The sequence below is a fragment of the Apiospora hydei genome (genome assembly GCF_038363865.1).
Source record: "Apiospora hydei strain CBS 114990 chromosome Unknown utg000006l_segment0_segment0, whole genome shotgun sequence".
Classification (NCBI taxonomy): domain Eukaryota; kingdom Fungi; phylum Ascomycota; class Sordariomycetes; order Amphisphaeriales; family Apiosporaceae; genus Apiospora; species Apiospora hydei.
Genome location: NW_027117365.1, coordinates 1,397,419 through 1,424,129, shown reverse-complemented (window position 1 = coordinate 1,424,129; position 26,711 = coordinate 1,397,419). Strand labels below are relative to the sequence as shown.

General features: G+C 55.5%; 9 protein-coding genes across 9 annotated transcripts; 3 read left to right on the top strand and 6 right to left on the bottom strand.

Annotated features, from left to right (window-relative positions):
• Positions 1–98: 98 nt before the first annotated feature.
• Positions 99–1,943, bottom strand: PG997_007651 (uncharacterized protein; the record flags this gene model as incomplete). The annotated part of the gene is made up of 1 exon (XM_066811966.1): positions 99–1,943. The coding sequence occupies one exon, from the start codon at positions 1,941–1,943 to the stop codon at positions 99–101; it is 1,845 nt and encodes a 614-aa protein (XP_066667308.1).
• Positions 1,944–3,095: 1,152 nt separating this feature from the next.
• Positions 3,096–3,889, top strand: PG997_007650 (uncharacterized protein; the record flags this gene model as incomplete). Its single annotated transcript, XM_066811965.1, has 3 exons — positions 3,096–3,185; positions 3,247–3,547; positions 3,636–3,889. 3 exons carry the CDS (start codon positions 3,096–3,098, stop codon positions 3,887–3,889), a joined length of 645 nt encoding a protein of 214 aa, XP_066667307.1.
• Positions 3,890–4,007: 118 nt separating this feature from the next.
• Positions 4,008–5,401, bottom strand: PG997_007649 (uncharacterized protein; the record flags this gene model as incomplete). The annotated part of the gene is made up of 2 exons (XM_066811964.1): positions 4,008–5,153; positions 5,297–5,401. 2 exons carry the CDS (start codon positions 5,399–5,401, stop codon positions 4,008–4,010), a joined length of 1,251 nt encoding a protein of 416 aa, XP_066667306.1.
• Positions 5,402–6,014: 613 nt separating this feature from the next.
• On the bottom strand, positions 6,015–8,536 carry PG997_007648 (uncharacterized protein; the record flags this gene model as incomplete). Its single annotated transcript, XM_066811963.1, has 5 exons — positions 6,015–6,099; positions 6,159–7,589; positions 7,652–8,278; positions 8,343–8,411; positions 8,511–8,536. The coding sequence occupies 5 exons, from the start codon at positions 8,534–8,536 to the stop codon at positions 6,015–6,017; spliced, it is 2,238 nt and encodes a 745-aa protein (XP_066667305.1).
• A 1,915-nt stretch (positions 8,537–10,451) lies between these two features.
• Positions 10,452–12,614, top strand: PG997_007647 (uncharacterized protein; the record flags this gene model as incomplete). The annotated part of the gene is made up of 3 exons (XM_066811962.1): positions 10,452–10,481; positions 10,550–10,676; positions 10,741–12,614. 3 exons carry the CDS (start codon positions 10,452–10,454, stop codon positions 12,612–12,614), a joined length of 2,031 nt encoding a protein of 676 aa, XP_066667304.1.
• Positions 12,615–13,974: 1,360 nt separating this feature from the next.
• PG997_007646 (multicopper oxidase) lies at positions 13,975–15,779 on the bottom strand (the record flags this gene model as incomplete). The annotated part of the gene is made up of 3 exons (XM_066811961.1): positions 13,975–14,207; positions 14,387–14,762; positions 14,874–15,779. The coding sequence occupies 3 exons, from the start codon at positions 15,777–15,779 to the stop codon at positions 13,975–13,977; spliced, it is 1,515 nt and encodes a 504-aa protein (XP_066667303.1).
• Positions 15,780–16,644: 865 nt separating this feature from the next.
• PG997_007645 (Signal recognition particle subunit SRP68) lies at positions 16,645–18,042 on the bottom strand (the record flags this gene model as incomplete). Its single annotated transcript, XM_066811960.1, has 2 exons — positions 16,645–17,785; positions 17,852–18,042. The coding sequence occupies 2 exons, from the start codon at positions 18,040–18,042 to the stop codon at positions 16,645–16,647; spliced, it is 1,332 nt and encodes a 443-aa protein (XP_066667302.1).
• Positions 18,043–18,996: 954 nt separating this feature from the next.
• On the top strand, positions 18,997–22,406 carry PG997_007644 (coxI translation protein CYA5; the record flags this gene model as incomplete). The annotated part of the gene is made up of 2 exons (XM_066811959.1): positions 18,997–22,041; positions 22,098–22,406. The coding sequence occupies 2 exons, from the start codon at positions 18,997–18,999 to the stop codon at positions 22,404–22,406; spliced, it is 3,354 nt and encodes a 1,117-aa protein (XP_066667301.1).
• An 836-nt stretch (positions 22,407–23,242) lies between these two features.
• PG997_007643 (FAD dependent oxidoreductase) lies at positions 23,243–24,505 on the bottom strand (the record flags this gene model as incomplete). Its single annotated transcript, XM_066811958.1, has 3 exons — positions 23,243–23,418; positions 23,481–24,200; positions 24,295–24,505. 3 exons carry the CDS (start codon positions 24,503–24,505, stop codon positions 23,243–23,245), a joined length of 1,107 nt encoding a protein of 368 aa, XP_066667300.1.
• Positions 24,506–26,711: the final 2,206 nt, after the last annotated feature.

Here is a 26,711-nt window from a genome sequence, read left to right as displayed (position 1 = left end):
TGAAACAAGTGGAAACAGACGCATAGCTAGAAACAAATCACTACATCAGAGTGCAGCTAGTAGACGCGATAGGGAGCGGAGTGGTTCAAACCGACCGCTCAGGAGGCTGGGGCGTCGCCTGTCGCGGCGTCTTTGGTGTCGTCGCCAGTCTTTTGTTCGTCCGTCGTGGCATCCTCCTTTTTGGTGTCGAGAGGCGTCTGCGCCTCGGCCCACTCCGTGACCAACTTTTGCCAGTGCATGATCGCATTCGCATTCTTCCGAAGCGAAAGGAGCTTCTCGGGGGCGAACTGGGCGAACTGGGCCAGCCACTTCCAAAAGGCGCCGTCGACGGCGACCAGCTCCGCCGCCCAGCCGCGGTACGTCTGGAACGAGGCGGCGGCCGAGAACTCGTCGAGCTCGAAGAGGCGCGGGATGCGGGCCTCCCAGGCGGCGAGGATGGCGTCGACGCGCGCGTAGGCGTCGGCGAGGCCGAACTCGCCCTGGACCAGCTCGTCGCCGGGCCGCAGGTCGGCCAGCCGGACGGCGAACTGCTCCAGCATGGCCTGGAAGTCGCGCGACTCGGTGCGGACGCTGCGGCCGGGCGGCAGCTTCCGGAACCAGCACAGGACGTCGGCGGTCTTGCGGGACCAGGCGACGTCCCGGACGAAGTGGTCCAGCAGCTTGCGGGCGTTGACGGCGCTCATGCCGTCGCGGACCTCGAAGCGGCGCAGCAGCTTGAAGAAGCCCGCGTTGATCAGCGGCTCGACGAAGAAGGTCCGGCCCGCGGTGCCGCTGCTGTCGTAGGCCGGCATCCAGTCGGACCGGGTCCCCTGCACCCACATCATGCAACACTCGACCTCGTCCATGCGGGCGTCGAAGTCGGCGTGCGCGCCGGCGGGGCGGCTCTCCAGCAGCCGGTCGATGCTCCAGGCGAGGTAGTTGTACATGTCGCAGCACCAGCGGGCGCGGGGCGGCGAGCAGCGCTCGTGGCCGACGTGCTCCCACTTGCAGGGCGAGGTGAAGGGCTCCCGGCCCTGGAGGTGCTCCAGGTTGCCGAAGCGCACCTTGTCGGGCCGGGCCCCGAGCTTGAGCAGCCGGCGGACCACCTCGAGCCGGCCGTGGATGATGGCCCACCAGAGCGGCGGCGGGTAGGTCTTGCCGTGCGCGCGCTTGCCCCAGATGCCGTCGACGGCGCTCTTGTGGACCGCCATGTAGTCCTTCATCATGCGCTCGATCAGCTCGTCGCTGTACGCGGCGCTGGCGATGGCGTGGTAGATGGGCAAGGGCCGGTCGCCGACCTTCTTGGCCTCGGTGCCGCCGCGCTGGAAGGAGAGCTCCTCCTGCGCGTCCCAGCGGTGGTCGCCGACCCGCTCGTTGTGGATGATGCGCAGCGACACGTCCGGGATGGCGCGGCGCACGCGGTCGGGAACGTTGGTCCCCTCGGGGACGGTCCCGTCGATCACTTGCTGCAGCAGCGGCTCATCGGCAGACGTGAACTGGTTGCGGTTCTTCCGCTTCTTGTTGGGCCGCTTCTTCTTCTTCTTCTTCTTTTCCTCCTCGCCAGAAGGAGCGGGAGACGAAGGTGTCTCTGGTACAGGGGATGACGGGCGGGACCGCTTGCTGTCGGGCTGTTCGCTGGCGACCTCGTCGGCCTTCCGCTTGTCGCCGCAAGTAGGCTCCGCCACGGGCTTCGCCTCCTGCTTCGCAGCAGGCGCCGGGGACGATTTTGCCGGGCTACCCTCGCCAGAGACGGCAGAGGTAGTGATACTGGTAGAGGGCATTTTTGTGTCCTTCTTTGTGTCCTTCTTTGTGTCCTTCTTGGTATCCTTCTTTATATGCTTCTTGAGATCCTTGGCGTCCGTCTGAGTGAACTTGTCGAGGCAAGGCTTCTTTTTCTTGCTAGGCTGGGTCTCCTCAACGGGCGAGGCCGAAGAATCATCAAAGCTTCGCTTTACCGGAGCCATTGTGAACGAATGAGTTTGCGGTTTGTGCAAATTGGTAGGCTCAGAAGAGTCGAGACTGGTAAGTAATCAGAGGACCAAGATTATGATTGCTGTTGGATGTGGGAGAGAGAACGGCTTTGATCGACGACGGGGGGGAATTCATATATACTAAAGAGCTTTTGTCCATACGCAGTATCTTGGGGCTTTCAACATATTCTTTATTACCAAGAAACAATGTCATTATGTGACTGACGTCGTTGTATAACGTCTTTGGTTAATCCGTGGCAACTTCTTTGTCCAGGGGCTGTGGACAAAGGCATCGGCCACCTGTCGTGTAGCATGACGTCTCTTTGTCCCCAGGGACTGCCTTCAAGCCATACGATATCCCAGATAGAGATGACCAAAGCACTACAGGTATGCTGTTCTGCATGGTCCCGGAGTACTCAACGACGTGTGGCTGAATGCACTCGCCAATCGCCCAGCGAACACGCTGCCTATCTGCTCGCCAGTTATTCCCAATCGTAGCTATTGCAGTCAGTGACTAACAATCACCAATCAGGGGGTACTTTTGACCAAGAAACAAGCACCTATAATCAAGAAAGAAATCCGTAAGGAAGGCTGTAGAGGGATCATGTTGCATTGGTGCTACGGTTTCCGGTTTTCAAGGGCCACCTTGCTGGAATGCTGATAAATGAGACATCGGAAGCTGGACTTGAGTTTCGAAGGCATTGGGTACGGTAGCTCTTCTGAGTTTGCATCTTTGAGGGCAATTTGCTTTATGCGAGTCTTTTATTTTTGCAAATCGGACCTGGTATGAATCAAGAGAAGGAAGAAAAACCAAAGTCATCGAAGATGGCCCTCCGGTTTGGTCTATCTGGGGTATTAATGAGTCACGGTACCGGACCCCTGGCCAGAACCGGAGACATACATGCCCGCCAGCCCGGAAAGGCGCAGCGTACGCCCTATAAGTGACTAGAACGCCCCTCTCAGTTTGGTTCTAGCATGTCTCACTTATGGGTCTACTTTATCATAAGTTAAGTAACTATTATTATTATATATCTGCTCATTGCTTCATTGCTTGTCTCCTCAGCAAGGAACCAATCTTGCCTTTCGCGCCCATCCATCACTCCCTCCACGCTACGCAATTCCAGCATATCCTCAACCCTCGCCACCATGACGCTCCCTTTCAAGCCCCTGTCCTCGCTGGCCCCGCGCTTCACCCTGGCGCGATGCACGCCAGCCGACGTGCCGCAGCTGTGGGACGTCTACAGCGCCGCGTTCCTGGGGACCCGCTTCTGCTACTTCTGGCCCCCCGTCGCTCGAGGCCATGGCGCGGTGGTCGGACCTGCGGTTCCGCACGCGGTTCCAGGACCCGACGGACCAGCAGTTCAAGGTAGTCGACGCCGAGACGGGCCGGATCGCCGGGTTTGCCCGTTGGATAGTGCCCGCGGCCCTGGACGAGATCCTGAGGGAAGGGTTCCGCACCTACAGCGCGGCCGAAAGCGGCCTCCCGGAGGGGGTCGACATCCCGGAAATGGCGAACGGGGCGCCGGCGCAGGCCTGGAGGAGCTTCTTCGAGCCCGTCAAGGCGTCGGGCGTCAAGTGGGATTCCAAGCATAAGCTAAGTCAGTTCGCAAACCAACCCACCCAAGAATAGCAATATGAGTAAAAACGCTGTGCGTGTGTACTTGCTGACCGAAAATGGGCCGTTAGACTTGTCTCTGTTGTGTGTTCACCCGTCTTACCAGGGCCGCGGGCTCTCTACTGCATTGCTCAAGCCCATGCTGGATCTCGCGGACCAGCAGGGTATCACGGCGTACCTGGAAGCCTTGGAGAACGCTACGCCGGTGTACGAGAAGTGGGGTTTCAAGAAGGTGGATGAAATAGTCTACGACGAGAGCAAGACAGGGCATGAAGGAGTACGTCGGATAGATATAATGCTGCGAGAGCCGAAGCCATTGAGCTAGACAGATAGACAAAAAACCAATTCGATTGATACAAGGAAATAAATTGGGCAATATGTAATGTAGTACCGAGAATTCAAATTTATATTGTCTATGAGTGATATGCATATACATGAAATCTTCATTCGTTCTTCTGATTGCCATATAACAAACCACCAACCATCTCCGCAATCGCCAGGGAGCTGGTCAGACCAGGACTCTCCATACCCAGCAAGTTGACCCAGCCCTCGAAGCCTTCTTCCTTCTTGATGTAGAAGTCAATGAAGCCCTTACCCTGGCCCACGGCGCTCGCCTTGCCCAGCTTGGGTCGGATGCCCGCGTAGTCCGGCACCAGGGCCGACCCGTCGACGCTGGGCAGGTACTCGCGGATGGCGTCGAGGGCCTGGGGCAGCCGGGCCGCGTTGACGCCGAGCTGGGACGGGTCGTCCACCCACTCGACGTCGGGCCCGAAGCGCAGCCGGCCCGCCATGTCGAGCGTCAGGTGGGTGCCGAGCCCGCCGGCGCCGGGCATGGTGACGGGGTAGATGAGGCGGTTCACCTTGGGCGCGCCGCTGCCGCTGTAGGAGAAGTAGTTTCCCTTGGCGTAGTACAGCCGCATGTGCCGCTCGGGCGGCGCGATCAGGTTGTGCACGTCGACGGCGCCGAGGCCCGCGCAGTTGACGAGCGTCTCGGTCTCGATGGCCGACTCCTCGCCCGTCGCGGCGTCGCGCACCGTCAGGCGCCAGCCGGCCGCGCCGTTGCCGCCGAGGGGCTCGACGGCCACGACGGCGCTGTTGAGGGCCGTCTCGCCGCCGGCGTCCTCGAAGTGGCCCTGCAGCGCGACCATGAGGGCGTGGGAGTCGACGATGCCGCTGGTGGGGCTATCGAGGGCCCCCGCCGCGGCGCGGACCGCGGGCTCCTCGCGGGCCTGCTCCCGGGCGCTCACCCAGCGCGTCGGCACGCCGATGGTGTCGCGGCAGAAGGCGTGGGTGCCCTCGAGGATCTCGCGCTGGGCCTCGTCCTGGGCGACGATCCACTTGCCGGTGCGGCGGTGCGGGACCGCGTGCCGCCCGCAGTAGTCGTACATGAGCTCCTTGCCGCGGAGGCAGAGGCGCGTCTTGAGCGAGCCGGCGCCATAGTAGATGCCGGCGTGGATCACCTCGGAGTTGCGCGACGACGTCTCGGTGCCGACCCGGGCGTGCCGCTCCAGGAGCAGCGTGCTCGCGTCCGGCCGTGTGGTGGCCAGGTGCCGCGCCGTGGCGAGGCCGATGACTCCGCCGCCTACCACCTGCGCAGAGGGTTAGTCATGTGTTGCTCGAAAGGGCATGCATGCTCAATTGGTAGCGGCGTGGAATGGGAGTTTGGTGCTCTCCAATCGCATCATTGTGCCTTGTATGTCCTTCTGTAGTGGGGCAGGAAGAAGTAACTCACGACATGTGTAAAATCGGCTCGAGCAGCGGCTGTGCTCGAAAACAGACGAGACCGGCTCTTGGTAGAAGCTGAAAGTCCTTGGCGGCCCAGAGCCCTTACAAACATCTTCAATAGATACTTGTATATACCGAGTATGCTCGAGGTGAGAAGTGAAAAAAGAAAGAAAAAATAGTAAAGAGGATCCACGAGTGTCCATCATCGCATAAACTAAATCTGTCGAGAAACATTAATAGTGGAATCGACTACCGGCCCAAAACCACCACACCCACCACCACCACCTCGTCGAGATATCAAGTAAAGCCAATCACTCTACTGGGTATGCCACAAATAATCAGACAGATACTTAGACTACAGAATATGTATGTACCGCTACCGTCTGATCCGTCGAATCACCAATCACAGAACAGCTGTTCTTAGGAACGCTCAGCTCAGCCCAGCTCAGCATCAATCATCTTGTGTACACTCAAAGATGCGGAAAGGAAGCCTGATGAAAAGCAGAAGGCCGACTTTTAGAATGGGAATGTAGCAACAGTGCATCGGGAATCTCGTCTGCCCGGCCAATAATAATAATCAATGGTATCCTTCTCAGTCAACAGAAAAAAATTGCCATCTTTGCCACCCCGAGAATTCCTCAACCGTAACGCCGGACCAGAATGCTGAATGAACACCCAAAACGCCAAGTCGCGCAGCTTTCGACTCCAAATATACACCATTACTATCAACGAAGGCTTATGTGGGGGAAGTACTTGCGCCCCTGCAGGTTGACGCGGAATTCATAGACGCCGTCTTCAGTTGCCACCCATCTGCAAAGCTTTGGGTTAGTCATGTCTCGGCGCGTGAATCCGACTTGGTTGCAACTTACAGAATCTGACCGTCCTCGCTCCAGGCAAGGCCCGCTGTATCATCGGGGTATTGAGGATGATCGCGCGTGTTGAGCCTCCGGTAGTTCTGCCGAGACGCGAATCCCGACAGGTCGTCGTTCCACACATCGCTGATGACCGGTATTCCTCGCCGCGCTCGATTGAGCGTTTCTGCTCTTGATGTACTGTCATTTCCAGCATTGCCGTCGCCCCCACTAATGTTGTAGAGCGCCTCGAGGTCCGCCCAGCCCGACGTAAGCCTACCCCATGGCGTAGGCGAGTCCCGCGAGGGGGATACGCCGAAGTCGGCACCAGAAGACGCCTGTGGCCTAGATGCGGATGCGGATGCGGATGCGGTTGGCGCCGAGTCGTTGTTCTGGGACAGACTCTGCATGACCGATCCGCGTCGACGCGGCGTAGGCGCACGCCTCTCGCGGTCCTGCTGGTCGGAAATGGACGGAGGAACGACCAACCGGGTCGGGTCGCGAGCTTCTCGGGTGCTGCGTTCACGTTCAAGGATGCGGGTGAGCGTCTCTCGCTGTTGTCGCAGCATGTGAGCAATTTCTCTATAAGTTTGCAGGGCTGTCTGTTCGGTCTCTCGGTCCGTTGGACGAAGGTTCGAAGGCGGCGGGGTCATTGAACTGGATGGTGATGGTGCACTTACACGCTCGGCCCAGACCGTCGACCGCCAGGCCGCACTCCCTCTTTGAACATGCTGTCCCGGTTGATCCCGTGCCTCTCGCGCCTCTCTTGCCTCGCGGCGGCGCCGGTCATTTTGAACAGCCTCTAAGATGGCCGTCTCCTCTTGAGTAAACGGGTGGTTTAGCCTGTCGGCTGTGTCCGATGGTTCCGGGTTGGGAAGTGGCCTAGGTGAGCCAGTCCGACCTAGGAGATTGGAGAGATGAGACGCGCTCCCGCCTCCACTGGTTGCGTTGCGGTCACTACGATGATCAAGAAGACGGGGATCTATGGTGCTCCTGTCATTTAGAGGCAAGTGCTCCACCCCTTCGAGCGTGTCTAAAGCGATAACCTGTCTTTGGGTGAAATTGGTGCGGGCGTCTGCAATCCCGACTCGGCCCCTGTGCTCCGTCCAAGCCAACAAGTCAAACGGCCCAGGACAGAAAGCCATATCTCGGACAGCTGCATTGTCCTGCGGGAAACGAGCAGAATAGAACCAGGTGATGAGAGGGTCCACTTTGGCCTCCAAAATGGCGGCAACGTTGAATACTGAGATGGTTCCGTATTGCGTGCCTACCGCGAGATAGCGGCCCGAAGCAGAAAAGCAGACCGCAAAGCTCCCCCGGCAGTCGCTGGGGCTCTGTTTCTTCTGATCCTTTAGTCGTATCCTCGGTAACAACTTCCACTCAGGACAGTCTCCTAGCTTGCCCCTCTTCACAACTTTGCGAACGTGGATGTAGAGATACGGATCATCGCTGATGGCAGCTAGCAGAGTTCCGTCGGGGAAAGAACGCCACGGTTGACACAATCCGGATACTCAAGTTCGTCCAGATATTCACAGTCCTGCAGGCCGACAATGGTGATGGTCTTATCGTTGTTTGCGAGAACCGCCACGGGTGTTGCGTAGTTTTGTGTCCGTGGCAGAGGCGGCGCTGCTGGCGGCGCTGCGGTCGGCTTCGCCGGCTGCCATATAGTGATGCAGTTGACACGTTCGGTTCCGAATTTTTTGCTCAGGTATGTCCACGATCTCGTAGGGCCATTCAACCGGCGCTCCAACATATTGAACATATCTCTGCTGAACTGCGTAAGGGAGGGGTCACCTCCGAGGGGAGACTCGTGCGGGTTGAGATGCGACCGGAAATCATTGGCCAATGCCGCCTCCTCTGCGCCGGGAACGCTCGCGCTGCCGGCCTCGAGGCCCTCAGTTTGTCCGATGTCCCGGATGATCGCGAATTCGCCGTTCTCCCCGCCGCAACAGATCCAGCCGTTCTTGGCCACCATACACCTGGGATGAAAGTTGAGAACCTTCACGGTTTCCGTTTCTCGTGTTCGAGTATCAAGGCGCATGATGTGTGTACTCATCACTCCGGTCGGGTAATATAGCACATCGTTTCCTTCGGCGCTGATGACGGATCGGAGTTGCCAGTGTCTAGAGGATGCCGATCTGTTAGTCGTCCCCGAAGCCTACGGGGGCAGCCCTTCTTGTCGGTTCTGTCGCGCGTACGTACATGGGTGATATCTGGGTGCGGTAGTGCTTGCGCCCCTTTTTGAGAATCAGATTCTCGGTTGGCCAACAGCTGCAGAGGTTGTCAGTCAGTCGAACCGGACGCGAATATGGCTTCAGCTGGCAATAGGAACGCGATCAGACGGCAGTCGCAGGGAGGGCGGGGACTAACCTGGCCGCTTCGTCCGGGACGAGCATGACGCCGACTGATGGCAAAGATCAATCAAGTACTGAAGCATTTATCAAGAGACCAGATGTTGCCTTCAGCAGGTGAAGTTGGAGTCGGGGCGAAAGAAAGGCTTTCCAGGGCCGTGCGATGGGAGCGATCCGGACAAAGGACGAGCGGCGCAAGCTTTCGGACTCGATGAGTTAGGAAGGTGGCGTGGTATGCGTGCTGCGCTGCGCTGCGCTTTGAGAGGTCCGTCAAAGGTCGCTCAATGCTAGCTAGGTACACCCAACGGCGACCTTGTACGGTCTGGGCTGAATGGAACGCGGGTAAGCGACCCAGGACGACGTTGATCGGGCTGCAGCCTGACTGTGGGGACAGGGAGAGTGGCAGAAATGGACGGGATCGGTAGATGGAAACAATAGAGAGGGTAGGCGATGGGCAATTGACGACAGGTGTATGTTCACTGAGGAAGAATCTGGTGATATGGCCCGGGTTGTCTTGCCTGGGTACATATGTAGATCGGTTGGAGCAAAACACGAGGGAGTTGAATGAGTTGAAGCAACATCAAAATGCTAGGACGGTCTCATAGTTATGACGTGCAAAGTGGTCCACCAAAAACCACACAGTCCAAGATGTCCCCAGTTCCCATATCAACGTGAAATGAGTTAGTTTATTAAGTGAGCATGTGCCTCCAGATGGCCCAACTGCATTGATGACATTTTGCAACATACACAGATTCTGACATATGTATCTGTCCCGTTGCGTTACACCCCCTCCAGGACAAGACAGTCAACCGGAACAAGCGCAGCACATTTGCGATAAGCACGGCAATTGGAGGTCGACTGTCCCCGTTTGGGCCCCCGAGCCATTTGCGGATACTACATGCGCGAATCGGACTGCGAGGGAGGCTAATAAACAATAGGTAGGTACATACCCTTACCAGTTGTCTGGAATGGGGGCAATCCCAGTTGATGTACAGATTGCGCCTGGTTGGCCCATGGGGGCATTGAAAGGGATGCCATGCCATGCCATGCCATGCCATCCATCTCTCTCACACACACTCTCTTTTTCTCTTCTCCCTCTGTCCAATTGGTGTTCCTTTAGACTAGTAGAAGTGGACAGACTGGTATGGCGAGAAAGTACCTACCTACCTCCCTACCTAGGTACCCATAAACCGGGAGGGCGTGTCCCGCTCCTCTCAGAGGACCTGGGTTGGTCCAATTCGATGTTCGATACACATAATATGTACTTACTTGCCTTCTCAGATGCAGACTACATACATACTCGATCTGTCGTTAAATACGATATGCAGGCACCTACTTCTTGATCTAGACCCGGACCCGAGATGTATGATTCATGAACAACCACGCCTCTTTCGCAGTTGAAGCAGAGGCGTTCGGGGATACCGGCGAGGTCGGAGGACATGTTGCCCCCGAGAGGACCTACGTAGGCGTCCATGTTAGTCACAGCGCCCAGCCGGGGCCAGCAGCCAGGTGCAAGTCCAACTAACTAACTGCTGGCCTTGCCTGTCTACTGCTTGCTCACTGGCCTGTTCTGCCACCTGCAGTCAACTTAGAAGCAGAGATTATGGGGCAAGAACTGCCTTTTACCGATTTGCTCCGTGCCTAAGCCTAGAGCGGTAAGGCGGGCCTGGCCCGGCCCCAATTTTATGTCGCTCTGGTGGAAGCGACGCAGAAGGCAGTGGAAAAAAAAAAGCTGAGAGCTTGCCGCGGGCGAGCTCAGAATTTTAAACCCATGAAAAACTTCCCTCCGCCAGAGAAGTTCATAACCCGACTCTTCCTCATCTATCTCATCATCCCCAATCTCCCTCACTCTGTAATCTAAATCCTCCCCCTCCCTTCCTTCTGCCGAGGGTTGTTCTGATTCTCCCTTCTGCGCCATAAGTCCTCTTTTTGTATTTTAATCACACAGCCAGCCGACAAGATGATGTCCGCCGCGCGCTTCACCAGAGCTGTAAGTCCCCCACGTCATGACCTGATTTCGACTCCCAATTCCTGCTCCATACTGACCCGTACCAACAGCTTCCCCGGGCAACCACATCAGCTGCCCGCTGGGCTGCGCCCATGCGAAAGCCTCTGGGCTCCAGCTTCGCTCGCTATGAGTCAACAGAGGGAAAGGTCCAGGGTGCTGTGATCGGTATCGATCTGGGTATGTCGCCAATTCCCCTCCAACCTCGCCCCCACAGACGCATGCTGACCTGCTTGACTGCCAGGCACTACAAACTCTGCCGTTGCCATCATGGAAGGCAAGGTCCCCAGAATTATCGAGAACTCTGAAGGTGCCCGCACAACACCATCCGTAGTGGCTTTTGCCCAGGATGGCGAGCGATTGGTCGGTGTTGCTGCTAAGCGACAGGCCGTCGTCAACCCCGAGAACACACTCTTTGCCACCAAGCGATTAATTGGTCGCAAGTTCACCGATGTCGAGGTTCAAAGAGATATCAAGGAGGTTCCCTACAAGATTACTCAACACTCCAATGGCGATGCCTGGGTCGAGTCTCGTGGCCAGAAGTACTCGCCTTCGCAGATTGGTGGCTTTGTCCTGAACAAGATGAAGGAGACTGCCGAGGCCTACCTCAGCAAGCCCGTTAAGAACGCCGTTGTCACTGTCCCCGCCTACTTCAACGACTCCCAACGTCAGGCTACCAAGGATGCCGGTCAAATTGCTGGCCTGAACGTCCTCCGTGTCGTCAACGAGCCTACCGCTGCTGCCCTTGCTTACGGTCTGGAGAAGGAGGCCGACCGCGTTGTCGCCGTCTACGATCTCGGTGGTGGTACCTTCGATATCTCGGTTTTGGAGATCCAGAACGGTGTCTTCGAGGTTAAGTCTACCAACGGTGATACCCACTTGGGTGGTGAGGATTTCGATATCCTCCTCGTCCGTCATCTGGTTCAGCAGTTCAAGAAGGAGTCTGGCATCGATCTGTCCAACGACCGCATGGCTATCCAGCGTATTCGTGAGGCTGCCGAGAAGGCCAAGATTGAGCTTTCCTCCTCTCTCCAGACCGATATCAGCTTGCCTTTCATCACTGCTGATGCCTCCGGCCCTAAGCACATCAACAGCAAGATGACCCGTGCTCAGCTCGAGAGCATGATGGACCCCCTCATCTCCCGCACCATTGAGCCCGTCCGTAAGGCTCTCAAGGATGCCAGCCTCCAGGCCAAGGACATCCAGGAAGTCATCCTTGTCGGTGGTATGACCCGTATGCCCAAGGTTTCCGAGTCGGTTAAGAGCATCTTCGGCCGCGACCCCGCCAAGTCCGTCAACCCTGATGAGGCTGTCGCCATCGGTGCTGCCATCCAGGGTGCTGTCCTGTCTGGTGAAGTCAAGGATCTGCTCCTTCTCGACGTTACCCCTCTGTCTCTGGGTATCGAGACCCTCGGTGGTGTCTTCACTCGCCTGATCAACCGTAACACCACCATCCCCACTAAGAAGTCCCAGACCTTCTCTACTGCTGCCGACTTCCAGACTGCTGTCGAGATCAAGGTCTACCAGGGTGAGCGTGAGCTCGTCCGCGACAACAAGCTCCTCGGCAACTTCCAGCTGGTCGGCATTCCCCCGGCTCACCGTGGTGTTCCCCAAGTCGAGGTCACCTTCGACATTGACGCCGACTCCATCGTCCACGTCCACGCCAAGGACAAGAGCACCAACAAGGACCAGTCTATCACCATTGCTTCCGGCTCTGGTCTGTCCGACTCTGAGATCGAGCAGATGGTTGAGGACTCCGAGAAGTACGCCGAGACCGACAAGGAGCGCAAGGCGGCCATTGAGTCTGCCAACCGCGCTGACAGCGTTCTGAACGATACCGAGAAGGCCCTCAACGAGTTCGCCGACCGCCTCGACAAGACCGAGGCTGACGCGATCCGCGAGAAGATCAACTCTCTCCGCGAGTTTGTCAGCAAGAGCCAGTCTGGCGAGGGTACCGCCACCTCGGCCGAGATCAAGGAGAAGACCGATGAGCTCCAGGTCGCCAGCTTGAACCTCTTCGACAAGATGCACAAGGCCCGCGCCGAGAGCGGTGAGCAGTCTGGCAGCTCCGAGGCTGGTTCATCGGAGGCCAAGCCTGAGGATGAGAAGAAGCAGTAAATGCTTGATAACGACTATTTCTTTACTTGTTTAAATACCACGACCATTTGAGGCGGGGATCATGGGGCCATCTCTTCTTCATACCCCTTTGTACATCAAACCTTGTACTCATATATTGCCGCTCTTATCGATTCCCCGGCCTCTGCTATGGAGATCTTGTGTTGATAAACTGCGGCTGGATGGGGCGTTCTGAGAGATTACGAAAAAAAGCTTTTTGTCTGAAGTCGGAAGAGATTTTACTTCCACATGGTTTTGACGATTACGCATTGAAAGCATCTGGATTTGGCGGCTCATGGCTGAGCAAGTGTATATAGAGCGTACCACGACCCAAACCTAATATGACATCCCCTCTCAAAACCAAATAACCTCGTTATTGTTATCTTGCCTTCTGTTTCCTGTTCAAGTGGCAACCATGTGACTGGTGTTCCCTACGTTTAGCTGCATAACGACATGAAGAGTCCTACATAGTAGTGCAGTCATCTGGTATCGACACAAGTATATATTCGACAGAGTCATTCGCGTGGTCCGCACTACTACGGGAAACATGTACTACCTATTCCCTTCGTCTTTCATTCCACAAAATTGCATGCTCTGACTCCGAGTCTGCGAGTCCATGTTGCGTACCAATGACACAAGATCGCTTGGCCGTTCTACAAACGATACAAGCATACCACCTATAAGAACATGGGCATTAGTAAGAAACGTGGGTTGGAGATTTTAGTCTTGAAGTAACAAAAATGAAAGGGAAATTAATTGGGCAACGAAACAAGTTCTAAGACACTGCTTTTTACACGTACCCTCCATATGCCAGGCCACGTGACAGTGCAGCGCCCACATCCCCGGGTTATCAGCCAGGAAGCGCAGGACGATGTGGCTGTTGGCCGGCACCGTCACGGTGTCCCGCCGCATCGGGTTCGCGAGGTTCCAGGTCGTGCCACTGGGCCTGCTGCCGAAGAGGCCTTGGCCCCAGCCTACTACCTGGAAGGTATGGCCGCTGTTGGTGTTATTGGTTAGTTGATTTGGGTAGGACATCAAAAGGGGGAGGGAAGGGGGAGCCCCCGTACTGTAAATGCCATGGGTGTTCCATGGCGTCGCGAGAGTTGATCACGATTTGGGCACCTTTGTTCGCATCCGGTACGAGTAGTACCTGCTGGTCTAGCCCGAAGTCCCAGCTGCTGTACGAGTTGGCGCCGGCGGCGCTGAAGCTCTGGTCAAGTGTCTTCCATATCGTGGCGTTATTAGGCAAAGGAGCATAGGCTGTCTATTTGTTCACCAGATCTTAGCGATAGAGAACATGGTGTCGATGGTATATGTGTGTACGTTCGGGGCAATAGGGGGTTAGGAGGAGGGATAGGCAATGTCAGTAATGCCATGCTTGTTTGCCTACCTTGTTGATGAAGATTCGGTTCACGTCCTGCGCTTGTCGGAACATGTACTCGATGTAATGCGTGTTGGCCTCCGTGACTTCCACCGCGTCCATCTTCCGCATCGGCTTCGGCACGTCGAACGGCATATCGTCGCAGCCCTCCCAGACGTCACCCCGCACGCCGTTGTTTGCGACGCCAAAGGGGTTGCTCGTATTTGCTGCGGCGCCTATGGACGGCGCATTGGGTTCGACCCCCTCGTAGGACAAGACCCCCTTCCAACGTATCCGACGCTCGCGAGCCCGGCGCTCGTGTAGGGCGCGTAGGGCAGGAAGCACGTCTGTGGCAGGCTTGCGCGGATGAAGTAGTTCCCCAGTGCCTGGTCGGCGTCCACAATGACGGAGACACGCTGGCCGATGTTAAGGTACACCCCGCGCTGCCCCGTCAGGGGCTCGATCTCGACGCCGTCCAGCTCAACAATGGTGAACGTGTGGTTGTCGATGCTGACCCAGTAGGAGAGGAAGCTCGACGTATTGATGAGGCGGAGGCGCAGCTTGTTGCCCGGCTTCACCTTGGTCGTGTACATGCGGCCACCGGTGCAGGAGCTGCTGTCGTCGGCCTTGCGGGCGTAGGGATCGTTGTCGAGGTCGGGCGGGTAGGTCGTCGAGACCACGCTGCAGTCGTAGACGTGTTGGCCGTTGAGCAAAATGTTGTCGGCAAGGGGCTCGACACCGGATTCGAAAGGGACCCATTTCGAGGATGAATTCAGGTAACTGTTCAAGAGCTTGTACTTGGTCAGCGAAAATGTCTTTTTGATTCCTCACGGCTTCCGTTACATGCGTGCCCCCTGACGACTGGCGCTTATGAGCCAAATTGAGAGATGTCTTAAACTTACCACAGATCCATAGGCATGATAGACATCGCTCACAAACAGGATCCTCTCCTCATCCGTTGGCGGCACCATCTCCCCTCGCGGGTCGCGGACCACTATGGGCCCGTAGGCGCCGTCGGTATACTGGACGCCGAGGTGCGCATGGTACCAAAAGGTGCCCCTCTGGGCGTCGACGCGGAACTCGTACGTGAAGCTCTGGCCGGGCGGGATGCCGCACTGCGAGACGCCCGCGACGCCGTCCATCCAGGTCGAGTTGGCCTGGTTGATGCCGTGCCAGTGGACCGTGGTGCTCCGGCCGGCCACGCCGTTGTTCACGACGACGCGCACCACGTCCCCCGTCGCGGCCTCGACGAGCGGGCCGGTAGACTGCCCGTTGAACAGGAGCATGGGCTTGCGGAACCCGTCGGGCGTCGCGAGGGCCTGCGTGATGTTGAAGACGTACTCGCGGACTGTAGGCGAGTGCTGCTGCTGTTCTCCATCATTATTGCTAGAGGAGAACTCGAGGGGGCTGCGCAACTCGAGCTCCGTCGTGTTGATCAGCCGCTCGATAGGCACGAACTCGAGCCCGGGCGAGATCCCGTAGAAGCTGCTGTAGTTGAAAGGCGGCGGCGTCGAGGCGGAGGATAGGGCCGCTGCCCGATAGCGCGCTATACAGCCCAGTCCTAGCCCGAGTCCAAGGATGAGCGCACTCACGAAGAAGCAGGCGGCGCACACGAGGAGCACCCATAGCGGGACCTGTCTGCGTGAAGCGCGTTTCTCGTTTGCGAAGACTGGCAGGGCGGTAGTGGTTTTCCTCCTCGTCCACATGAAAAGGGCTGGCGACGACGAGGGCCACGATTCCTGCCCGGGACTTGATGGGCCCTCGTGCATAAGCCGGGATAAACTACCAGAGGAACGATGGCCTGGCATAATGACTGGAGGAACATGTTCAGTTGCAGAATATCATCTGGACAGTCTACCGAAGCAGGAGAAGTGATCACTGGTGCCAGGGATAAACACTTGGCGTGATAACAGCCCATCCCTCCAGCCTGTCTCAGAAATCAGCAACATGGGACAGCCACGACCGTAACTTACATAGCTAAAGTAAGACTTACGGAAACTTGTCTACATACTAGTCTCGATATAGGGGTTCATCACAGTGCGCTTAGCAGGAATGCCATGAGGTTCGTTTCTCGGTATTTGTAGATCTAGACATCATCTCTAACCACGACCAAAGCCGAACCATCCTCTTTTTGCGGCGCAGAAGTTTGAGCACCCTTGCTTTCGCCCGCCCCCTGGTTAGCTGCACCTGTCTGCGTTCCCTGGTAGTCGATGTAGTTCCAGGCAACGTCCAAGAAAAGCGGCTTCACAGGAATAGAGTTGACCTTGGGTGGGTAGGTCACCAGATTCTCAAGCTCAGCGCCTTCAGCTGGATAATCAAACAATCGTTCGACCAGGGGGCTGCTGATTTCGTTCCGGAAGCACCAGACTTGGCGCGCAGGTTGTCGATTTCGACCAATGCTCTACAACGCTGCAGCTCACCAGAGAGGAGTTGCTGCAGGAATTGCACTTCGCTCTTGCGTATACCGATGTCTTGGGGTGATACGTCGTCGGAAGAAGAGGGGCCATTCTCGGCAAAATACTTTGCTGACGCCTCGCACTGCTCATGAGCATGCTTGGTCAGGGCAAGTGCATTGACCGAGTTTCCAGCTAGGGAGTGGGATCGTGCAACCGATAGACACCTAAGGTCCTTATTAGTACCCATAATTCCCATGCTGGGCTGAAGGGGAATGGCTTACTTGAGAGCATGGAAGTATTTGTAGGTTGCATCCAGCTGCTCCAACAACTCCTCGTCTGCGGCAACACCAGGGAGTTCCTTGATGGAATCCAGACTCTGCAGGGTGGCATCGTAAAGCACCACCTTCTCCTTGAGCCTCGCAATTTTACGACCAGGCGCTTCGTCCTTGGGCTTCTTGGTACCCGCCTCTTTCTTGGCCTTCCGCGTCGTGTTGGGAGCCGAGTCAAGCAGTGCTCCGTCGTGCTCGCCGCTCAAAACTCGGTTTCGCCCAATTCTCCAGCTAATCATCTTGTAGTTGACCGCAGTCCTGGTTATCTGTAGGCTCTGTATCCGGCTGTCATTTTGCGACACGCCTTCTTCCTTCAACTCCTCGATGGCTCTCTTCGTCGCGTCAGTCGCATCCTGGCTAGCGATCAAGACATCGTCATACGCAGCGGCCATCTCCTTAGGTAGAGCCACTTCGGCAGAGCTCAGTTTCTCGGCGAGCTTGGATGTTGCAGCGTCAGTCGATGCTAGCGCTGTGCCAATGGCGGCATCCTCGATCTTAACCTCGCGCCCTCGCCAGTTAATTGTTTGAGGGGCGTTGGGCGCATCACCTTGCTCCTTCTGGGCATCGGGGCTGCCCTGTTTGAGCACATTGGAGCCCAGCTGGTTGACAGCCTCAACCAGAGAGGGCTCGCTGGGGAATGCTTTCCGTGCAATGCTGGGGATCGTCAGGGTTCGAGGGATCTTGATCTGGTAAGCAGCATAACGTATAGATGGCTCTATTGTCTCGGACAGAAGGTCCTTGTAGGTGTCGGTCTTCTGGGCGCTGGACAATGCGGAGTATATGATATGTGCGACGGAGTAGCTTTTCACACAAGGTTCCCAGCTATGGTTCTCAAATTGGGCAGCACCTCGGATCATGGAGGCATAGGCGCGTGCTTCGAGCAGATCGTTCAGGCTTGCGCCGCTAGCTTCCTTCTGGGAAAGAAGCTCGACAGCGGTTTCGGCAGTGGCGGCACCCTTTGCGATTCTCGATACAATATGCGATCTTGTTCGGCCGGCGAGGCCCTTGGTATCGGTGGAGTGAATGGCCTTCAGCTCCATGCCATGAGCCCATGCTCGCTCGGCCGTGAGAAGCAGCAGGTGGAGGTATCTGTAGCACGACGAGTTGGCCATGAGCGCGAGAGGCAGGGCAGGGAGAGCAGACAGGGCTACTTACGCATGGTCCTGGGAAATCTGGTCGGCGGTGACATCTCCCTTCTTTGCGAATTTACCCCGGTTTTTGGTCGCAAGGCCTAGCTTCCTGCGGCAGTTTGCCAGCTTCTTGGTGGACTGGCGGTGGTAGGTGGAATAGTCGCCGTAGAGAAGAGCGGCGTTTCTAGACGAAACGACGAACTCGGTGATGTCCATGGCGGCGCAAGCTGGTCAGGTCAATGCGGACCGATCGTTGGTGCTGAGGTGCAGGTGGTTCAACAAGAGGTGATTGCGATAGTGGGGTTGGCCGTGTTCCCTCTACAGCTTACTTTGAAAATGTGGGATGTGGTTTTGGTGTCTTCTTTGACTTTGGTAGGCAATTGCCATTTGATTGGAGGAGCACTTCGACCGTATTCTATGTACGACTTGAGCACATTGACAAAACTCCCTTTTACGGCTTATCCTGAGCAGGATTACGAGCGGTATTGATTGACAAATAAATATATCACTGAATGTTATTTTTTTATTATTTGTTCCCCAACCATTTCTCATGTTCTTCACAACGGTCCTAGGATGTACGTCAGGACGCCACAGCGTGTTCGCTTCGTTGGCCTATCAGCCACAGCACACACGCCTCTCTAGTTACCGACCTTCCAGCTTACCCATCCATTCATCAATTACCTGGACTCCTGGAGGCTGCTAGCAAGCCCCCCCACTCAAGCTGATCCCGTACTACCGCCAAAACTGATGTCCGACTCGGTTCACGGTACTACGCCGAACGGGTCGAGAAAAAAAAAGTCGATGATGTTGACTTAAGGAGCCCAATCCCAATCCGACCTCACAACTATAGCACAGCCACGTCAATGATCCCCTCGCCAATTCTGGAGGATTGCAGTGTCTATGAATGAGAAACCTACCTGGGTACCTAGATCATCGTTTCGTCACCGACCACATACCAATTGTCGAGACGGCTGCCATGATATCCTGTTGGTATACCCCTTCTACTGCCGCATTACCTCCGAGAGACTAGCTTGCTCATGTCTGTTGCCTGTACAAGGTCGAACGAGAGTTTGCGCAATTCCTCCCTCTCTCGTATCTTCTCGCCGAGCCCTCTCTTCTCCGTAGCATTGCAATAGCAGAAGCCGCTGGCTCATACAATTCCTTTCTCCAATGCTGGAGAAGACAGCCGCCAGCCTCGAACCATGCGGCCTACAGCGAGTTCTCCCAGGTGCAACAAAGTCTTTCCAAACCAGGCGCCAGCTCCACACGGCTTTCTGGCAGCATGGCGCTGCTGATGTCGAGCTCAGCAATGCATGGCAAGCTCTGATGCATGGGGTGTTCGACTCCGCCAACATGGAGTCTTCGAGGCCTGAAGGGCTCGCGTCCGCGCCTGCTATACGTGCCTCGACCTTTCTTCTCGACTTTCTTTACCCGAGTGGCACTGTCGCCTTCTTGCGCCGCTTTTCACCCGCCTCCATCGACCGATTCGACCCCCAACGACCTCCTCAGAGTTTCGCCAAAGTTTCTCCTCGGCTCTATACGTCCTCTGCTTCTTTGCGTCAGGCCAACACAGATTCTCAAGGGGAAGGTTCGGCGCAGCAAGAACATGCAGGCGCTCTCGCTGAGGAGACAGAGTCGTCTGATGGGCTTGCGACTGCTGAAAACGGCGTGGGTGATGTTGCGAGGAATAGGTCCTACGCTAAGCAACTGGCAACGCTTCTGGCAAGAGACGATCCCGAGGATGCCGATCAAGTATGGCACCACTATAGCGCCCTAGATGCACAGTCTCGGGAAGCCTACCGTGCCCAGACCCTGTTCTTCCTGTCAAAGACCCATCGTGTTACCGATTCATGGAAGATAACCGAGCTCTTTCAGCACCTGGGCCCGGATCAGTGGGAAAGCTACTCTTTTCTGGCAGGCCTGACAGCTCAAATGAACCTTGGGAATGAACAGGAGGCACTGGATATATTTGGTAAAGCCATTGGGCTCTCCCAAATATCTGATCCAGCCTTGATTGAAGCGCTGGATATGCTGTTGGCTTCTGCTCTCAAGTCAACGAGCCTAGAGTCTGCGGCAAAAACATGGAGGTTTTATGAACCTCTATCAAAACGTCTGGATTTCGGGGGTATAACTAGCCAGTTACCTCGAGTTGCTTCTGTTCCTGGCCTTGCCGAAAAGGTCTTAGGCTTCAGGCATTACTTCACAAGCGAGGAGAAGACGCTACCTGTAAAGGGGCGAAAACCACTTCTGAAGCTTCTTGTCAGGCGGGCGGTTGTGAATTGTGCAGACAACCAAGTTGAGCCTCTGCTCCGCCTGACGAAAGATCCCCTCGCTTTTGAGGAATTCTTGCGTCCTTTCAACCCCAATCGCAGAAAACTTCATATCTCTGTGTATAAGATATATCGAGCCTTGAAGGGTGCCTCACCAAGCCATGCCGTACTTCATGAGACCTTTCGAGCGTTCATCGGTTTGAGCCAGAACTCTGCCAAGCTCGCCGGCGCTGAACTACTTTGGGGCGACTGGCATAAATTTCACGAATCGCCCTCGCGCCGTGCTTTCCAGAAGTTTATGGGGTTCTATGCATCACAAGGCGACAAAGAGCGTGTGTTCAGCTTGTGGAGCGACTACATGACACAATTTGCCTCTCTCAACGTACTACAGGGCGATGACACTTTTACGCATCTGTTGCAGGTCCATGCGGTCCGAGAAGAGGTGGAGCATGTACAGAGCATTTTCGATGACATCTCTGGGAAATTCGGCATTCAGCCAAACCGCCATTGCTGGAATATCCTTCTCAACGCCCATGTCAAAGCAGGGGATTACGAGAATGCCATTCGGGTTTTCGATGACCTCTCAGTAGCTGTTGGTCCTGATAGGTATAGCTATGGAACGCTGATGCAAATGACAGCTTCAAGAGGTGACCTGGGCTTCACCGTTGATCTTTATAGGAGAGGGCGCCGGAAGAACATTATAGACAACGACTCCGCCACACTTGCTGCTCTCGTGGAAGCTTATTGTCAAAACGAACACTTCCATGAGGCCGAAGATGTTTGCATTCGATCCGCCAGAAGAGGCTTGAAAGACACATGGTTATGGAACAGACTGCTTCATGCGTACGGAATCCGCAGGAACCTCGCGAGTATCAACCGACTACTCAATGTCATGACCGATCTGGATGTTCCGTATGACGACTACACGTACCAAGAACTTCTGCTAGGGTTGGCTCTTTGTCGTCAGCCGCAGCATGCACTTGCCTTGTTGGCAGTAGCCATCAAGGAGCGTGCCTTTGAGGTGCAAGAGGACCACTTTCATATCCTAATGGGCGCCTTCATCAAGACAGGAGAACCACATCTGGTTGTTCGTGTTCATAAGTTGATGGAAGAGTGCGGCATCCAACCAACCTCCTCGACCATGACCCAGGTCATGACAGCCCTGACACAATGGCACAAGATGCCCCCGGAGTCACGTCGCAATACATCTTTCACGAATTCGGTGGCAAAGTCGATCCGGGCATTTTATAAATCATTCGGGCCCTCGAAGAATGAAGCTCCACGGCGGTGGTCGACACGAAACTCTCAGACACCGGCTGGTAGTCGCCTTTTAGAGTCGGACCGTGCGGCTTTCCAAATCAGCAGGTTGATCTACCTCTTCACGCAGATGAAGGACATGACAAGAGTCCAGGAACTGGTAGACCTCTACCGCGAGGTTGTCTATGGCGACAAGAAGTCTCCTAAACAGCTGCCAATCCAACTTCTCGATTCCATGATGTGGGCAGAGTACTCGGAGAAGAACTACGAAGGAGTACGCGCAATATGGGACATGATGTTTGCCACTGCCAAAGATGGTGGACTCTCCGCCGATTGGGTGGAGGGCGACGCCACTACCCCCAAGATCTCGCCGCGCCACGTGTACGTGCTGTCCGGCAGCCTCGAGGTCATGCAGCACATGTGCATGGCATTAGAGGACGCCGTCACACTACGGAAGCTGATGGAGGAGGTGCGCACCGCGGGCTTCGAGATCGACTCCAAGAACTGGAACCTGCACGTGCAGTACCTTGTGCGCCTCAAGGCCTACGAACCCGCCTTCGACATCTGCGAGGAGTGGCTCATGCCCACCTGGACGGGCTGGGCCGTTGCGCGCGCCAAGGCCAACATGAAGAATGAGCTTCCGCTCGATCTGCGCCGCCGGGGTGCCGCGCCCCGCTTCATGCGCATCGTCACCCACACCCTTTATTACCTCGCCCGCGGCTACATGGAGCTCGATCGCATGAGCCCCTGGTCCTCGAGGCCGCGCGCCTCATGCGCCACGTCGAGAGCAACACCCCGCGCTCCCACCGCGCCATCATGTCCATGACCGCGGTCAACAGCGACGTCGAGCGCCAGATCCTCGAGGGCACCGAGCCCGGCGACGTCTTGATGCCACGTGAGGGAGCAGAAGGACCTGAGGGCTCCGGACCGGGTGATGAAGATATGTATACGGGCTACGACTATCTTGGCGAACAGGGAGAAGACAGTGATGAGCTTTATGACGAGGGTGCCTATCGAGACGATACCACGGACGATGCTACGCAACGAAAGTAGATGCACGGCTGGGGTGAGACTCCGGATGTGACCGGTCATGTACATATACTTTGCACAAACTTGAGTGGGAACGACAAGAATGCGGGGAGATGAGACGAGAGGGGGATACGCCTCTGCATGATGATGATGATGATGATGATGGAAGTGTACAATGATGATGTGTGTATAGAGCGTGGACAAGAAAGATAGATCTTTCTCCTGATAGCATATATCAAACAACTCTTGTATAACTATAGAGCTTTGGTTTATATATTTGCTGATTTGAATGCGTTTCTCACTCAATACTCGGTGAAACTGTGAAACTGCTACATAACACACTTCAGTCTTCAATTCCCGCACCCTTTAAGTTGAGGGAGTATATCATCATCACTGCTCAGACATTATAAACTGTCAAAGTTCCCAAACTACCAAACAAGTGGCGGCTCGCCAAAACTGAAGGCACGATTGTAGCAGATCACGCAGACCCAGGCATACTGGTTGTGTTCTCATAATTTTCAAGAACTCATTACGAGAGTTCGAGGCGACAGTGAAGCCTTCTACTTACTTATAGGGGCCATCACCATAGGTACGTCTGTATGTATAATACACTTGTATGCTTTTGTCGACTTTTGATGTTGATAGAGGAACTGATTGTCACACTCTGCTGCCATGGATTGGCTCGTCTCTCCGTTATGCCGACCTTATATCATACCCCCGTAACGCCGTTGCCCTTATGGGTCTCTGGTCCAAATTCATGACAGTCCTAGACAAATTGTAAAAACCCCCATAACGCCGTCGGATCAAAATCCCATTGTAGGATGTATCAAAGTACATGAGACCAACATCGGTCTCAAAAACTATTCATGCTTCGGTGTACTGGTCGCTGGGGTCGAAGATTCCGTTACTGCAACAGAACTCGGCCCGACACCACCGCCATTGTCCTCGGATATTGACGTCGATTGCAGTAGGTGGGACGGGTGGGAAGGCTCACGCGTAACAGATGTATGCGCATGTGGGTCGTTTACCTGTCGCTCTGGAGAGACTGTCAGATATAATGTTCCAAATAAAGTGAACCCGGGGTTCTCTCTAACTTACCAAGTTCTCGAATACGATGGCGAAGCATCTGGTTTTCGCGGATCAAGGACTGAGTTTCGGCTTGGTAGAAAGCACTCTCGTCACGACCGCCACCCAGGAGCCAGGGCTCACCACCTTCAGCACTAATGGAGGTGGACCTTAGTCGTGGGGACGATGTAGCGTGGCTCGATCGACGCGAGGGCCTTTCCGATCTGTTGATGTCGAAGGAGCTGCGTGGGTGCGAGATGACAGGGGATCGCGGAGTCGAGCTCGACAGAGGGGGAAGGGGCGGATATGGCGACAAGGGCGCAGGGACGGCCTGTTGATGAGGCAGCGAGCTCGATAGCTCCGAGGTTGGCGTGCCATCTTCGGCCGCCACGGTGGACTGGGGCTGGCCTTGGGCGGCTTGCAGGTGCTGCAGCTGGACCTGTTGTTGGCGAATCATCTGCAGCAGTCGGTTGACCTGGGCTTCCTGCTCGGCCTCGAGCTCCTGGTGGAGCTCACCCAGGCTCGGGGCTCTGTCGCGGTGATGGGTGCTTCCTCCAGACATCGATGGCGATCCCATAATAGGCTGGGGACTGACACTGCTGTGCCCGCCCGCGACGCCGGTGCTCTCGTGAACCATCTCGCCGGGGGATGGGATGGACGGGTCGTTCAATTGCAGGTTGTGGAGAACCACAGATCTTCGACGGCCGGCGGAGGGAGACTGTCGGGTGCGAGAAAGGGAGCCACTCGAGGAGCCTGCGACATGAAATGGTGATTGCGTGAGTTGGGCAAAGACGTTGCAAAGCTGTGCTGTTGAGGGGGAGCTATGGGGAGGAGGGGGACAACTTACGCCGTGTAGGTTCTCGCTGGAGACCTGCATTCATGGTAGCGGCGGCCTGGAGCGAGATGGAGCCGGAGCGGGACGCATGAGGTGGAGACTCACCGCTCATAGCGATGCTAGCCTCAGTGCTGGAGTTGGGCGAGTGCATACTGCGTGAAACAGCGGCGGGCAGTGATGGTGGTGGTGATGAAGGAGGAAGAGAGTTCAAATCAGGAGCCATGGCCCTTTTGCTCTGCTTCTTCTTATTCCTCTCCGCCTTTCAACGAGATCGAAGTATATGTTGTTGAGGCTCGTGCGGTTGGAGGTACCACTACTGCAACCTGCTCTCGGCATTCAGGGTGCGTGATGTCGCCCCTCGTCTGGTATCGCCGAGGCGGAATGATTCAGCGCTTATCCTCTCCTGCAACCCACGGGCGGAAGCGGGACGAAGAAGAGCGCGGAGAAGTTTGCCAGGCAGATAGAGGCTGATGACAACCTGCCCATTCGGTGCTGATGCTCGATGGGAGGTCGGAGGGCTGGTGGGTTTATTACTTTACGGGCAGGAGTCAATTGGCTTATTGTTATGTCATGAGGCCGGTGTGTGTGTGTAATTTACTTCAGTAGGTACTGCTACCAAGAGGAGGGAGTCCCTGAACCGGCATGGGATGGGCTTGGATAGGGAAGAGAAGGCCCAGCTGACCAAACTTGTCGAACGATTGTGGAATGTGGGAAACGGGAACGTGATAGATTGACGGGATTGCTAGAATGACTCCTTCCTTGACTCCCCGTATTGACTTGACTGTGTTCGCATCTTGATCTTTCATCTACCTATCCAGGCGGCCGCTGTCTCTTGCTACCGCCCCCTCCCCCGCAAGAGAACAATCAATCAACGCATCAAATGGCAGCGACTCTGCTTACAGCAAAGTTGCATTTGATTGATTGGGGTACATCCATCTCCAAGCCCCAGCTGCCAGCCCAGGTGCTGTTCCTTCTTGCTGATCAGCTGCGGTGGAATGCGGGGTTGCGCTCAGCCTTAAAGTCCAGTCTCAGAATCCATCCATCTTCACTGTTCCGCTCCGACGATGGACGACTGAGGGGGAGGGTCATTAAAACAAAACACCACACATTAGCAGTAGCATGGCCGATCGACATTGGAGACATTGTATGGCTATAGCGATCCTTGCCCTGCACGCAAAAATTTTTCGGAATAGATTACACTGCGACATCATCGTCGATCGAATGGTACTAGGAAGATAAGGAGCGTTGACGGATCGCTGCCCATCCATCTTCTTTCAGTGTATTAACCTGCCATTTTGAGCCCATTGCGCAAAAATGCCATTCGAAAATTCCATTTGGCGCTCTCGCGTAGTTTGGCTACCTTGGGGATGAAATGAGATAGGGTATGATTGCATCCACACTCTGTTTCTTGTTCCCAGATAGGGATTTGCACCGGGTTCAATGTTACAGATTCTCGCACAAGGGCCGCGCCAGGGGTATAGCGGCTCGGCAGAATCGCCCGCAGTCGCTTCAAGATATGTGCGAACGAAATGTCATATACTACCTACTTAATTGTGATGGGGACGAGTCGGCACTAAAAGAGGCGCGATCGCATCGTATGGAGGCCGCTATAGCAATGGTCGCAACCGATATACCTAAATCCTAAATCCCATTATTTCCATGTCCTCGGGCCAGGTCGGCGGTTTTCATCGTGAGGGGGTCTATCTATTTCCATGCCACGCTATTGGCTGAGATCACCCAGCTATAAAACATCTGTGAAACATAGAACAGCTCTTTATCCACAGCCTGGCTAAGAAGTGGCCTCTGCGATCTAAACATCAAAAGTCATAATGCCTAGAGAACCGTTCATCTGTAGATCTCTAGAGAAGCAACTTGGGCGGGCCTTATGTATGTACACATGCAGTACGCCTATCACATACATGTATCAGCAGACTCTGCCCCATCATGAGAAGCAACGGCCGCGTAGGTATGTGTGCGGCCCGGCCTTCAAGAGGCTACGAGCCTCAAGAGATAGTTAATGGCTGAATACATACATATACATATGTAGGCATGCTTGGGCAACCTCATCTAGCGTTCGCCGCAGACGGGACGTTTTCTCCGATGGAACATCTCGTATTCTGTGATGATGTCAATCCGCAAGTGCAGGTTTGCAGCTGGAAAAGAAAGCATAGAAGTAGCGTTCCGTAGGGCTACTGCATACTTATTACAAGAACACGGGACCGATGTGCGGCTAACCGGCCAAACTCATATAGCTCGGACTGCCTGTACGTACACACGCACGCGTATAAGTTGGATTTCCCAACATCGAATGCATTGGGAGGCAGTGGCCCCGTTGCCGCACCCCAATGTTCACTTACTGGCAACTTCCAGCTCATGCCCTTTGAGATAGTCCCGAAAATATGGCCACTATCGAATAGTCACATACTAGA